The following is a 12,027-nucleotide window of genomic DNA, read 5'->3' as shown; positions in this document are numbered from 1 at the left end:
TGCTTCCAAAAATGTCTGAAAAATCGAGGGTAGATAGTGAGCAATACGGCCCTCTACTTCTTTGGTTTAATAACCTCGATCTTCTCTTTAAAAAGTATCACTTTCTCCTAAACGAGATCTTTAACTAGGATGAAACCGGCTACCAAATTAGCCAAGGAAAACGCCAAAAGGTACTTATACCTAATATCAATTTTACTAATTAGACTAGTGGTTAAAAGGAATCAATTACTGGCATTGAATATATAAGTGCCGATGGTTAGGTTATATTACCCTGGTTTTTACCGAGGGGTTCTTTATATATAGAAGAGTGGTACGAAAATATTGAAATACCCGATTTTCGAATTAAACCTACGCCTAATGGCTAGATTAACAACAATACTGCTTTCGAATGGCTTTATTCTTTTTATAAAGCCTTAATATCCTAGGTTAAGAAGGGTAGACCATACCTACTTCTTATAGATAACCATCACTCCCATATAACAATCAAGTTTATTGAATTTTGCAACTAGCATTTTATTATCCCCTTCTTCTTTTTACCCTATATAACCCATTTCTGTTAACCGCTAGACGGTCAAGCATTCCAAACACTTAAGTATCATTTTCATACAGCGAATAATAAGGCTATTATATAGGGTGGAAGTGCCTGTAAAAAGCGGGATTTTTTCTGGATAATTCAAAAAGTTCGGACCCAAACTTTTACCCAAAGAATTATCAGAGCTTCTTTTAGAACTAGGGGTATTTACCCTTTAGATTCAGAGGTTATTCTTGGCCCACTACGCCAGAAAGCTATCGATAACGAAGGGTCTCCCTTACGGTTCTTTACACCATCGCCCCTACCCGAGATCTCAAGCTCAGTTACCAATTCACCACCTGATACAATCAATCGGGTCAATCGGCTTAATACTAAGCTAGTCCGTGATCTAGAGAAGATTGACGACCAATCTCGGGTAACTAGACGGCATATTCGGCGAAGTATAGATGCAAATCTACTTTTATCCCAAGAGGTCGCTATTCTCAAAGTAGAATTAAAAAAGGCTGGCATCTCCAGATCAAATGCGGAAGCTAAGAAAAATGGACAATCGATTCTTGGTACACGGGGCTTAGTACTAGCACCAACCTGCGCAAATAAGAAGATGGTAGATAGGCGAACGGCCGATTCTAAAAAGTTGGAGCGGTTCCAGGCAAAACATACCAAGAAGTTGGAAGCTGAATAGCAAGCCCAAAAGGCTAGGGATTTAGTTGAGGCTGAGCATGAAGCTTCAATGTTGGCAAGGAATCCTAATCATGGAAATTGGTATATGGATAGTCAAGGTGGTTACTTGTAAATATTGAGTTAACTGGAATTATTTCAATAAAATTATCGTTGAGTGAAAATTATCGTTGAGTGGGGCGCACCAATACACGGGACGTGTTTTGGGCGCTTGGCACGATTACATCACAATAATGCATTGATCTTAGTTCAAGAGAAAAGGCCAATAATAGAAGTGCAACCACCTTCCTTTCGGCGAATGAGAGGATCTCGGGGCATGTCCGATGGGAGCACGTGACGGGTACCAGATCCTATGTTGTATATGAGTATTCTCCAACTCTCTTGGCTTCTTTGAATTAATATGAACTTATGATTCATAATTGTCGGCGTGCTCGGAGCAATGGCTGCTCGGTGTTAAACGAGTGAAGGTGAGTGGGTTGTATCCATGCTAAAATACCCACCACTGCTAGCATGATGGCGATGAAACTCGGGAAACGGAAGAAATACAGAGCAAAGAGCAAACCGGGTCAACTTGGTCCATTTTAAATTTCCGTAGCCAGTTTCTCCGGATTGTCCACTATTCAGACAAATATTGCCAGTATATTCAGTCTTTTCCCAGAAGAAAAGCGAGGTCCAGGCTTATGAAATATCGCAATAGAACCAAGCTAACTTCAAACAAGAGGGGTGTACGAGGGCTTTTAGGGACCATCACGACAAGTAAACACTATATCAACTGCTTCAATAACAAGCCCTCGTAGGGGTGAAAGGCCCATGCTTTGCAAAATCGAATCAGCAATGAGCATTAGCTTCTCCGGGTGTAAGTTAGCAAGAACCAAGGCTGAGCCCGCTATGCGAACTATAAAGGAGTTCAATGGCCATATTTTTGAAATAGTTGGGACGTCTTCCACTTACTCTGTGACAGCAGACCAACCATACTTCACCAAGAATAGAACACACAGCGTCCGATACTCTTGTTCTTGTTATGGTGCCAGTATCGCCTGCATGAGGGAATAAATGACAATCTCTGCGATGGCAATATTCCGTTTCCCGGTTGAGATTGGCGAATCCAACGAATGGGACATAAGATTGAATGCCATATTGAGTCCTGGAGTCGAAGAAAGAGTTGACAATAAGTTTGGGTGATGAAGCACGGGATCGAAATCGAATACAATCTGAGAAACTAAGTGCCATCTGCACTGCTTTGAATATCTACTCTGAGAGTTGGGTTCAATTTATAAGTGACTAATTAGGCCACATTGTGTGCCTGTGCACTGCCGATAAGTAACACATCAAAGAGATATCCTCGCCTATGGTATGTCCAGCCATCTAACTGATATCAACAGTGATTGTCTTGATCATCACGTTACCACTTACATATTTAATTAAGCGAGCATATGTCGTTGTTTGTCTCATTTGTGAATAGTGGCATAAACCGACCGCCCTTAGGATACCTATAAGAAGGTGACCCTGCCCCCAGAACTTCCTCTTCTTTTCTTTCTTCTTCAGCTCTCTTTGCCTCTGGCTTAGATCAAGTGTAGTATCTGTTCTTGCCAGTTTAATCGCTGGTAGTTCTGCATTGCAGAACGTCATGATTATTCTAATATTTAGACCTCGCGACTTGGCCTCTGTGCTTGCATATACCTCGTTGCACAGTGTCATTGGGCTTACACTACCCCCGATTGACGCGAACTCTTCATCAACTGTTCGGCTTGTCCGGGCGCTTGGAGAAGATGAGGGGTTTGTTCATTACATCGTAAGTGACCCATTTGGGTTTAGCGTTGATAATACCTGCCAAGATTGAGCAGCACGATGGGAATGGATAGTTTAAAGTTCGGCGAAGCCATCAAAGAACCTCCGAAGATATTGTCTATATTCAATTTCGCGAGATGTCACCCGTTTGGGTAGTCCGAGCGCATATCCATGCAACCTTGGGATGGTTTCCCAGGTGACTGCATCATTTCCTCTTGAACTCAATAGTCAAGCAGACACACATTACTTTTTGATCTTGTTCCATCGCCAGCATTTTATAGAATGTGAGCTAGAAAGCCGAGTCTCTAATAAAGTACTTCGTATGGGGTTCTCCGGAGTATATCGGATCAACAATAATCCGAGCCGTATACAAAATCAAAAGCTCCGATGACGGCGATTGTCGATTTCAAGAAAGCAACTCTGCAAAAAAGTCTATCAAAATGGCTGCTGCCCGGACACTTCGCATTGGTACGATCGCCCTTGTTTTGCGATCTCGTGGCTCGGCAATTGACTGACATGATCGGAATATTATAGGTCTCATCCCCGGAGACGGTATCGGACGCGAGGTCATCCCGGTGGGTAACACTCAAGATCTGATATGCGAGGCGATTCACTGACTGGAGTTGCTTGATGGAATATAGGCCGGCCGTCGGATCCTTGAGTCCCTCCCCGCGTCCCTGAACCTCAAGTTCAGCTTCGTCGACCTCGATGCTGGATACGAAACCTTCCAGAAGACTGGAACCGCTCTGCCCGACAAGACTGTCGATACCCTGAAGAAGGAGTGTGATGGTGCTCTCTTTGGTGCTGTCAGGTAAGCTGCGATATCATTCTTTCAGCATGCGCAATTCCGGCTGACAATTGCTACCAACCCAAAGCTCCCCTAGCACCAAGGTCGCCGGCTACTCGTCGCCCATTGTCGCTCTCCGCAAGAAGCTCGACCTGTACGCCAACGTCCGCCCTGTCAAGACTACCGCCGGCAACAGCAATGGCAAGCCCATTGACTTGGTCATCGTTCGCGAGAATACCGAGGACTTGTACGTGAAGGAAGAGCGCACCATCGATACCCCTAACGGCAAGGTTGCCGAGGCTATCAAGCGTATTTCCGAGCATGCCTCGTTCCGCATCGCCAACATCGCCGGTGAGATTGCACTCCGCCGCCAGAGCATCCGCGCGGCTGCCGCCACCTCTACCCGTGCCCAGCCCATGGTCACTATCACCCACAAGTCGAACGTGCTCTCGCAGACTGACGGTCTCTTCCGTGAGACCGCGCGCCGCGCTCTCGCCGCCGAGAAGTTCTCCTCCATCTTCGTTGAGGAGCAGATTGTCGACTCCATGGTCTACAAGCTCTTCCGCCAGCCCGAGTTCTACGATGTCATTGTCGCCCCTAACCTCTACGGTGACATCCTCTCCGACGGTGCTGCTGCCCTTGTTGGCAGCTTGGGTCTCGTCCCCAGTGCCAACGTTGGTGATGGCTTCGCCATCGGCGAGCCCTGCCACGGCAGTGCCCCTGACATTGAGGGCAAGGGTATCTCCAACCCCATTGCTACTATCCGCAGTGTTGCTCTGATGCTCGAGTTCTTGGGCGAGGAGAAGGCTGCTGCCCAGATATACGCTGCTGTCGATGGTAACCTGGATGCTGCTCAGTTCCTGACCCCTGATATGGGTGGAAAGGCTACCACTCAGCAGGTTTTGGAGGATGTCCTGAAGAGACTGTAAAAAGTAAATCTGTATATAATTCAAAGTTTGCATGATACTTGAGACGAATTTACTGTTTTTTCTTGCATGCAACTACAGCATACCCTGCTAAATCGAGAAAATCACTCGACATCGCCAGATGATGGCTCCGGCTCCCAGTCAAACTTCCCTAGACTGTCGTCACGTTGCTCACTCTTACTATGGTCTTGCTCGTCTTCCGTTCCGCGTAGGACCACCGAGAACAATACAGTAAGATACACGCGTCCGGTTGAAATATCCTTGAGCGTATACCGCAGCTCATGGTTCTTCTCATCCACGTACTTCATGATAGGTAAATTGAATCCAGGAAGACGGACAGAGAAGTCTAATATGATCAGTGAGTCGATGATCCCAATCAAAGGAGTAAGTCTAAATTTCACTGACCTTCGAATGCCAAATAAGGATTTCCAAAATCAGCAACATACATCCTCCCAGGTTCAAATTCAAACTCCTTCCTATTCGCCTCATCCTGGAAATACTTTCTGCGTCCCTCGACTGTATCAGGGATGTTAAATTTGCGACGCACACTGGCAGCATCTTTGCTGTAAGAGCCCTCTTCAATAATCTCATCATCGAGCTTTGGCACCTCGTCAGATTTCCGCACCTTATCTCCAATGCGGAACTGGTCCCACGATGCCAATGCCGGGCTGTACAGATACGGCTTATCAGCGTAGACATCACCGTCTAGGCCAGGGTCGAGGGTCCACTTGACAATCCGTAACGCTGCATTGAATCCCGGAGGTAGGAAGTCGCGGACAGGGTGATCGAAGTCATTGCCAAAGTAGAGGTTGTTGCCGTTCACCGGCTCTTTGAAGATAATTGAGAAGCATATGGAATATAGGTCTTTTTGATGCAGGGGATCGTCAAAGTATGGGCTTGTGGAAGGCGAACTTTCAGGGTAGCCTGTTTGACAGATGAGCTCCGCTCTTTGACCGAATAGATGAGAGTAGGGGTATTACCTGTGTAGTTTTTGATCCGTACGCAGAGACTCACAATAGCGTGCTCGTTTTCGATTCGTATTGTCTCGCCATTTACAGGTACCACTTGATGAGTCTTGCGGTCGTAGTCTGCGCCTGCCGTTACCTTCAAGCGGAACTTGTGTGCATTGGTGTCCTGGCTAACCATGCTTGGGGTGTGTAGTAGAGTGTGTTGATAAGACTTCCTCGAAGAAAATTCCACGGTTTAACAAGCTGTTGAAGAAAGTTTATTTGAAGTGTGGCCAATGAAGTTAATTTTATATGCTTGACGCCCGACAACGTCATCGTTCTCAAAGACAACCAAGTAAATATTGATAACTGCGTTCTCACTACGACTATGCCTACATCGATAACAATAACTAACTATTTCTCTGGCTCCGAAGAGCTATGGGTAATATCTGCCAACATTATCAGTGTTCAGGTCTACTAATTGTTCCAAGGTATTCAAGTGGATTGATCTAGGTAAGATAACATGCATCTTCCCCAAATGAGTAGAACTGTTTGAAGCAGCCAGCGTTGCGCTGTACACGTAGGGATATTACGATCTTCACAAATATTTCTACTTGTTAGTCTACAGTACTTTGTACTTTGCAGACGCAGACACTCAGCCCCTGCCCAGCTGGCCCCCAAATCTCAAGTTGGGAATGACATCACGGCCCCCGGAGAATCCCCAAACTCAAATTTGATTGGCTGGAGCGGTACATGGCACCCAAAAAGGTTAGTGCGATATACCTAAATGAGTGGAGATGCCAAGACTCTGCGCCTCTGGGCACCAGATGAGATGAGGTATATAAGTATGGTCTAAACTTCCCTTCTAAAAGATTAATTCATTCCAGACCAAAGACAAGTTCAATAAAAACCCCAAATATCAACTTTTGTTAAACAAACACAATGGCTTCAACCGATATCCATCAACCCATCCAAACCTCTTCTACTTCTAAGAATCCAGTCGACTCAGACAAAATGACTCCATCCAATATTCCCCAAGTCACCCAGAGTCTCTCCAAGAGCGCTGCTTTTACAGTAAGCTTTACGTGGAAGAAGTGGAAGGCCATTATCTCCGATGCCAACGCCGGAGCAGACCCCTTATACACTATCCATTATTCCCCATTCAGTTTCACAGCCAACATGGTTTTCAAAAAAGCCCCCGAGAACGAAGTCATCGGCAGTGGAAAGCTGAACGCGGTCTCTATCAACGCCGATTACGAACTACGCGGACAGAAGGCCCACCTTCTAGCCCAGAAACGCTGGCGGACGGTGTACACCCACCGCTCACTCAACTTCTCCGACACTGAAACCCCTGTCACAATGACATGGACCAGTGATACCGGGTTTAAGACCTGGGACTTTATCTGTGTGGATGAGCAGCAGATGCCCGTGGCAAAATTCACTGCCAACGTTTGGGGTATCACCAACCTTGGCAAGATTGAGTTTGTTGGTCCCAAGGCAGATGACAGAGCTGCACAAGAGGAGATTATGGTTACGGGGGTCACCTTGTTCTATTGCATGCTACTTCGCTGTAATAACTTTTTTAATCTCTTTGGGGCTATTTTTGCTCGACCGGGACACAAACAGCACATTGAGCCTCAGCCCAAAGCTATGGCTAGCGAGTAGGCTTTGCAATTTGCTTTGTTTGTTTGTTTGTTTGGACTGTTTGGGAGTTTATTATGTTTTGCGCACCGAGAGATATACCATTTGATTTTAATGTTTAGGACAAATATAATAGTCATTGAGCATATTACTCTAAACACATGATTTAACTATACACAAGTTCCTCTCCTCTTCCCCCTTTGTGATTTACAGTAGGTTCCAGTCAACCTAGATACTTCTCATCTCACAAAAAATCAAGGGAAGGCAACATCCCGACCAAGCGCACGGGCGACCCAGTAGCCTACCGCCTCCCGAACAATGTTGTTACTCGACCAGGTACGGCTGGGATACACACGGTGGGCCATCATGACCATGAAGGTATCCGATTCGCGATCAACGACAAGCGTGGTACCAGTAAAGCCAGTGTGGCCGCCAGCAAGCATATTGGCCATGGGTCCGGAGAAGTAGTACTGGTTGAGCTCGAACCCGACACTGTGCTCATCACCAGGGAACTTGGTGTTGAAGTTGTGGAACATCAAGTCGACAGTCTCCGGCTTCAGGATCCGCTTGCCGCCATAGGTACCGTTGTTCAGGATCATCTGGCAGAGGATTGCCACGTCGCCGGCGGTCGAGAAGAGACCGGCGTGTCCGCTCACACCGTTAAGAGACCAGGCATTCTCGTCGTGTACGGTTCCTCGCACGGGCTGGGGACGCTTGGGCTCCTCGTCTCCCAGAACTTCGATCTGGTACTCAGTCGGTGCCATACGCGAGTAGTAATGGAATGAAGGGGACTGGTTGTTTCCCTTGTTGAAGAAGGTGCTGGTCATGCCAAGCTCGCTGGTGTACTCATTGACATACTCATCGAATGGCTTACCGGTGACCTTCTCCAGCACGAAGCGCAGGTTCATGAAGTTCAGATCAGAGTAGGTGTAGGTAGATCCAGGAGCATCCTGGAGGGCTTGCTCGAGGACGGCGTTGACACGCTGCTGCATGGTCGTGTAAGATGGATCATACAGACCGGGCAGAGGGTCAGGAGGGAAGCCACTTGTGTGGGTCACCAGCATCAGGATAGTGATGTTTTCCTTTCCATTGGTTGCGAACTCGGGGATATAGGAGGCAACGGTTCTGTACAAGCTGAGCTTGCCCTCGTCGATAGCGCGCAATGCGGCCACCGCAGTGAACACTTTGGTCAGACTGGCCATATCGTAGATGGTGTCGATGTGGTTCGGGGTCCACTTTGCGTGAGGGAGCAATGTGCCATTGGAGTCTGCATACATGTTCGTATGGCCGAAAGCGAAGGAGCTCACAATGGTGGCCTTGTGACCGACGACAACGGAGCCTCCCGGCTGGACGGGGTGAACCAAATCGTAGGTGAATGCTCCATAATTGGCAGCAACAGTGTACTGGCTCAAGTTGAGCGGCATCTCCTTGAGAGGCTCGGCAAGAAGTCCCACTGATTCAGGAGAGCCATGCTTGAGGACACGGTCTGTGGCACTGCACAGCGAGCCGCAGCTTGCAATGAGGGAAATGGCTGAAAGCTTGAGTCTCATCGTGAAGTTTGAATGGTATGAGGAGGCATGAGGAATATTTTGGGGGCTTCCCAGCCTGCAAATATATAGGAGTTCGCTTCCTGTTATCTCGAGATTGTTGAGGATTGTTGAGATTATTGCTGTTGTATATATTAAATGCAACTTAGCATCGTAACGGTTCCATTCTTTTTGGATAAGATCAGCTTCGAAGAGAGGGGGTGAAGCTCCACATATCAGCCGTCCAACAATCGTATCTCCGGGTTGTCCCTGACAGGGGCATAGACGATCCCCGCAAAATCAAAACCTTGGAAAGACTTGGCTATTATGTATGACATCTGCAGGCTTGGATGAAGATAAGATGAAGATAATTCGAAGGAAAACAAGAAAATTGATGAAATTGATGAAATTGAAGAGACCCAAAACAAACATGTAAATAAATAAATAAATAATCAAGGTCGTATACAAAAACTAAGCCAAATCACCGGCGGTAACATCAAATCCGATATCGCTGCCGACACCCGAAATGCCATCCTCCAGTCCCTCGGCCGATATCCTGACAATATCCATACGTCGCCTATCCTTGCCACGGCCAACTTCGATATCAACAAATCGGGCGCTAACCGGAGTGATTGGTTCACTCCCACCGCCCACTGTAGTGCCATCTGACATGAGATCGTCCGACTTCAATTCCCAATTGGCCGTGCGAACTTTGGCTTTGCGACGTTCTGAGTTGATAGTCTCCTTCATGTGGGCGAACGATCGCATTTGCTCTGCGGCCCACTTATCTAGGAGCTCATTTCGAGCCTCGACTTCTAGCTGAAGCTGTTCTTCAAGGCCGGTGTTGATATTCTGAAGACTCTGAATTTCACACTTGGCACCATGCAATGATGTGCTGAGGTCTGAGATGCGAACATTGAGAGTCCCTGTCTCTGCCTCGTGCATCTGACGCTCACTGGCATTTTGCTCAAGGCTCTCGATGGCATTTTGATGTTCCTTTTCTAAAAGCTCCACCTGAGCCATCAAGTCGCAAGCCCGAATGCGATTGTGCTCAACTGTTTTTTCTAATTCTCGAATACGGGACTCGGACTCAGAAGCCGTGGCCTCCGCCGAACAGCGTTTTGAACGTTCATGGGCCACTTGCTCCTTGAGCTTAGATATCTGCCGGGCGTAGTCCTCCTTTGTAGCTGTGTTCTCCTTTTCGAGATTGTCGATAAGACCTTCGAGACCCTTCACTTCATGATTGTACTTGTCAAGGGCGGAACTTAATCTGTCAATCCCAACGGCCTGTTCCTGTCCTTCGCGCTCGAGCTCTTGCATTCGCATCCGCGTGTGGAGCATATCGCTTGCAGAAGATGCGATTGACTCCTCGAGACTGTCAATTTTGCTTGCGGCTGTCTCATATCGGTATAGTAAGGCGTCAAATTGCCCCCGGAGAGCACTTTCCCGGCCTAGGGAGCCGCTATGATAATGCCGCTCCGTCCCCAAATCTTTTGCCAGTGACTCAACGCGCCTCACCAGCGCACCTAGAGTTGCCTTGCCGTCGTCAAGACTAACGTTGGCAGTCTCACCAGGTAGCGCACGCTCAAGCTCGAGACGAGCTGAGCGGAAGTGGTTCCGCATGTCGGCTATCACATCGTCCACGCCGTCCCCGGAGAATCCTAAGCCGGTGCATTCTTGGGTGACTCCTTCAAGAGCCTCGGCAGCATCCGAAGCACGGGACAAAGCATTTTCTAAGATCTCCATGATATTCTCGAAGAAGTTCGATGGTGGAGATGACTGGCGGAAAAGGCTACTGATTGTAGGGTCATTGAACCCTGAGATTCGTGATCGACATGCGTCGAAGAGGCTCTTCCTCTCTTTCCTGGCAGCATCCAAATCAAGGGACAGGGAGCGAATATCAGATTCTTCTGTATTGACTTCAGTCTGCATTTGTGATTCGTCGGATAGCATCAAGCTATCAGTGACGGGTGGATTATGACGCAGGATACCACGGAAATCAGGGGAGCTGGACACAATGACAGCACTGTCATTGAATATAAACGTCTCCCCTTCACTGTTTGAAGATGGAGCGGCGTCATCCAGACTGTGATTAGAAACCAACGATACTTCATCGCAAAATCTAGGTGTCTCTGGCGTCATCCAATACGACTCAGCCACCGAAATTTGGTCCTCCAAGCCCATTCCACCTTGTTTAATGGCCCTGAGTTCATCTTTCAGAGAATCTCGCTCTTGAAGCAAAGCTCGCATGGTCTTTTCCATGTTCCGTGTCTCACGCTTTTCGCGCTCAATCTGATTGATTTCATCACTCAACCCGATTCGTCTAATTCTTCTCTGGGTCCGTGTGTCGAGGATTTGGCGTAGCGGGGTAAATTGGATCCTCCTCTCGGTGCATGTTTCATCAAACGGCTCCTCCGGGTCATAAGACCGCTGAAAGCGCGGTGTTGGGGCAGACCTGCGTCGGGATTTGCGGCTAGGTGTGCTATCCCCAGATCCTGTCTCGAACGATGTTCGACGCATCGCTGGAGTCAAGCCGGTCGACCCAATATCTTCACCATGTAATAACCGAGGACCTGGGTCGGAAAACCGGACTCTCTTTCTTGATTTCTTGGGTGTAACAGATACATTTTTTTGTTGTTGATTGAGACTGGCATCTTCTTGTGCCACTGCCAAGCTCTGCCTAGTCCGGCGTGAGACTGGTGACTGGCTTGTATTTGAGAGAGAGCTCTTCCGTTTCCTTCCTGACCGAGTATCCATGTTGGTAAGGAGAGTATATTGGAATAATAAGGCCAAAACAAAGAAAGCATTTACAAAATAAAAGTGTACGCAGGGATAGGCTTATAAAGAGAATTCGTTATAGATCACAAATAAACAAACAAAGTGGGGCTCTATACATTGTAGTTAGGCAGCAGGGGCCCAGGCGCGTTCCTGGATATTTCCTGTTCGGGCAATGGTAAACAAGACGCTTGTTTGGGTGGTCAGGTGATATTTGGTTCACGTGATATGCTCCGTTATGGGACACGGTATAGGGTAGGTTTGGATAGGGTAGCTGTTATACTCTATCGGGCGCCCAAGCAAGCATGGCTTACTATTAATAACTGTACGAGCATCGCTTTACAGCGTGGCTAGGCGTGAGGTAGACAAGTATGCTATTAATATCGTGGGAATCAGGCATTATTCGTCGCTCAACCCCGAGGCTCAA

General features: G+C 47.5%; 6 protein-coding genes across 6 annotated transcripts; 3 read left to right on the top strand and 3 right to left on the bottom strand.

The window, feature by feature from the left end:
- Positions 1–11: 11 nt before the first annotated feature.
- On the top strand, positions 12–1,214 carry N7518_006617 (uncharacterized protein; the record flags this gene model as incomplete). The annotated part of the gene is made up of 4 exons (XM_057187544.1): positions 12–94; positions 129–170; positions 304–310; positions 909–1,214. 4 exons carry the CDS (start codon positions 12–14, stop codon positions 1,212–1,214), a joined length of 438 nt encoding a protein of 145 aa, XP_057039247.1.
- A 2,224-nt stretch (positions 1,215–3,438) lies between these two features.
- lysB (homoisocitrate dehydrogenase lysB) lies at positions 3,439–4,714 on the top strand (the record flags this gene model as incomplete). Its single annotated transcript, XM_057187543.1, has 4 exons — positions 3,439–3,466; positions 3,533–3,573; positions 3,640–3,809; positions 3,874–4,714. The coding sequence occupies 4 exons, from the start codon at positions 3,439–3,441 to the stop codon at positions 4,712–4,714; spliced, it is 1,080 nt and encodes a 359-aa protein (XP_057039246.1).
- A 101-nt stretch (positions 4,715–4,815) lies between these two features.
- Positions 4,816–5,857, bottom strand: N7518_006615 (DUF1769 domain-containing protein; the record flags this gene model as incomplete). The annotated part of the gene is made up of 3 exons (XM_057187542.1): positions 4,816–5,057; positions 5,117–5,635; positions 5,692–5,857. The coding sequence occupies 3 exons, from the start codon at positions 5,855–5,857 to the stop codon at positions 4,816–4,818; spliced, it is 927 nt and encodes a 308-aa protein (XP_057039245.1).
- Positions 5,858–6,600: 743 nt separating this feature from the next.
- On the top strand, positions 6,601–7,323 carry N7518_006614 (uncharacterized protein; the record flags this gene model as incomplete). The annotated part of the gene is made up of 1 exon (XM_057187541.1): positions 6,601–7,323. The coding sequence occupies one exon, from the start codon at positions 6,601–6,603 to the stop codon at positions 7,321–7,323; it is 723 nt and encodes a 240-aa protein (XP_057039244.1).
- A 230-nt stretch (positions 7,324–7,553) lies between these two features.
- N7518_006613 (serine hydrolase domain-containing protein) lies at positions 7,554–8,849 on the bottom strand (the record flags this gene model as incomplete). Its single annotated transcript, XM_057187540.1, has 1 exon — positions 7,554–8,849. The coding sequence occupies one exon, from the start codon at positions 8,847–8,849 to the stop codon at positions 7,554–7,556; it is 1,296 nt and encodes a 431-aa protein (XP_057039243.1).
- A 447-nt stretch (positions 8,850–9,296) lies between these two features.
- N7518_006612 (uncharacterized protein) lies at positions 9,297–11,582 on the bottom strand (the record flags this gene model as incomplete). The annotated part of the gene is made up of 1 exon (XM_057187539.1): positions 9,297–11,582. One exon carries the CDS (start codon positions 11,580–11,582, stop codon positions 9,297–9,299), a length of 2,286 nt encoding a protein of 761 aa, XP_057039242.1.
- Positions 11,583–12,027: the final 445 nt, after the last annotated feature.

This window comes from Penicillium psychrosexuale (genome assembly GCF_028828465.1).
Source record: "Penicillium psychrosexuale strain IBT 29551 chromosome Unknown utg000004l, whole genome shotgun sequence".
Lineage (NCBI taxonomy): Eukaryota > Fungi > Ascomycota > Eurotiomycetes > Eurotiales > Aspergillaceae > Penicillium > Penicillium psychrosexuale.
This window is presented reverse-complemented; position numbering and strand designations above follow the sequence as displayed.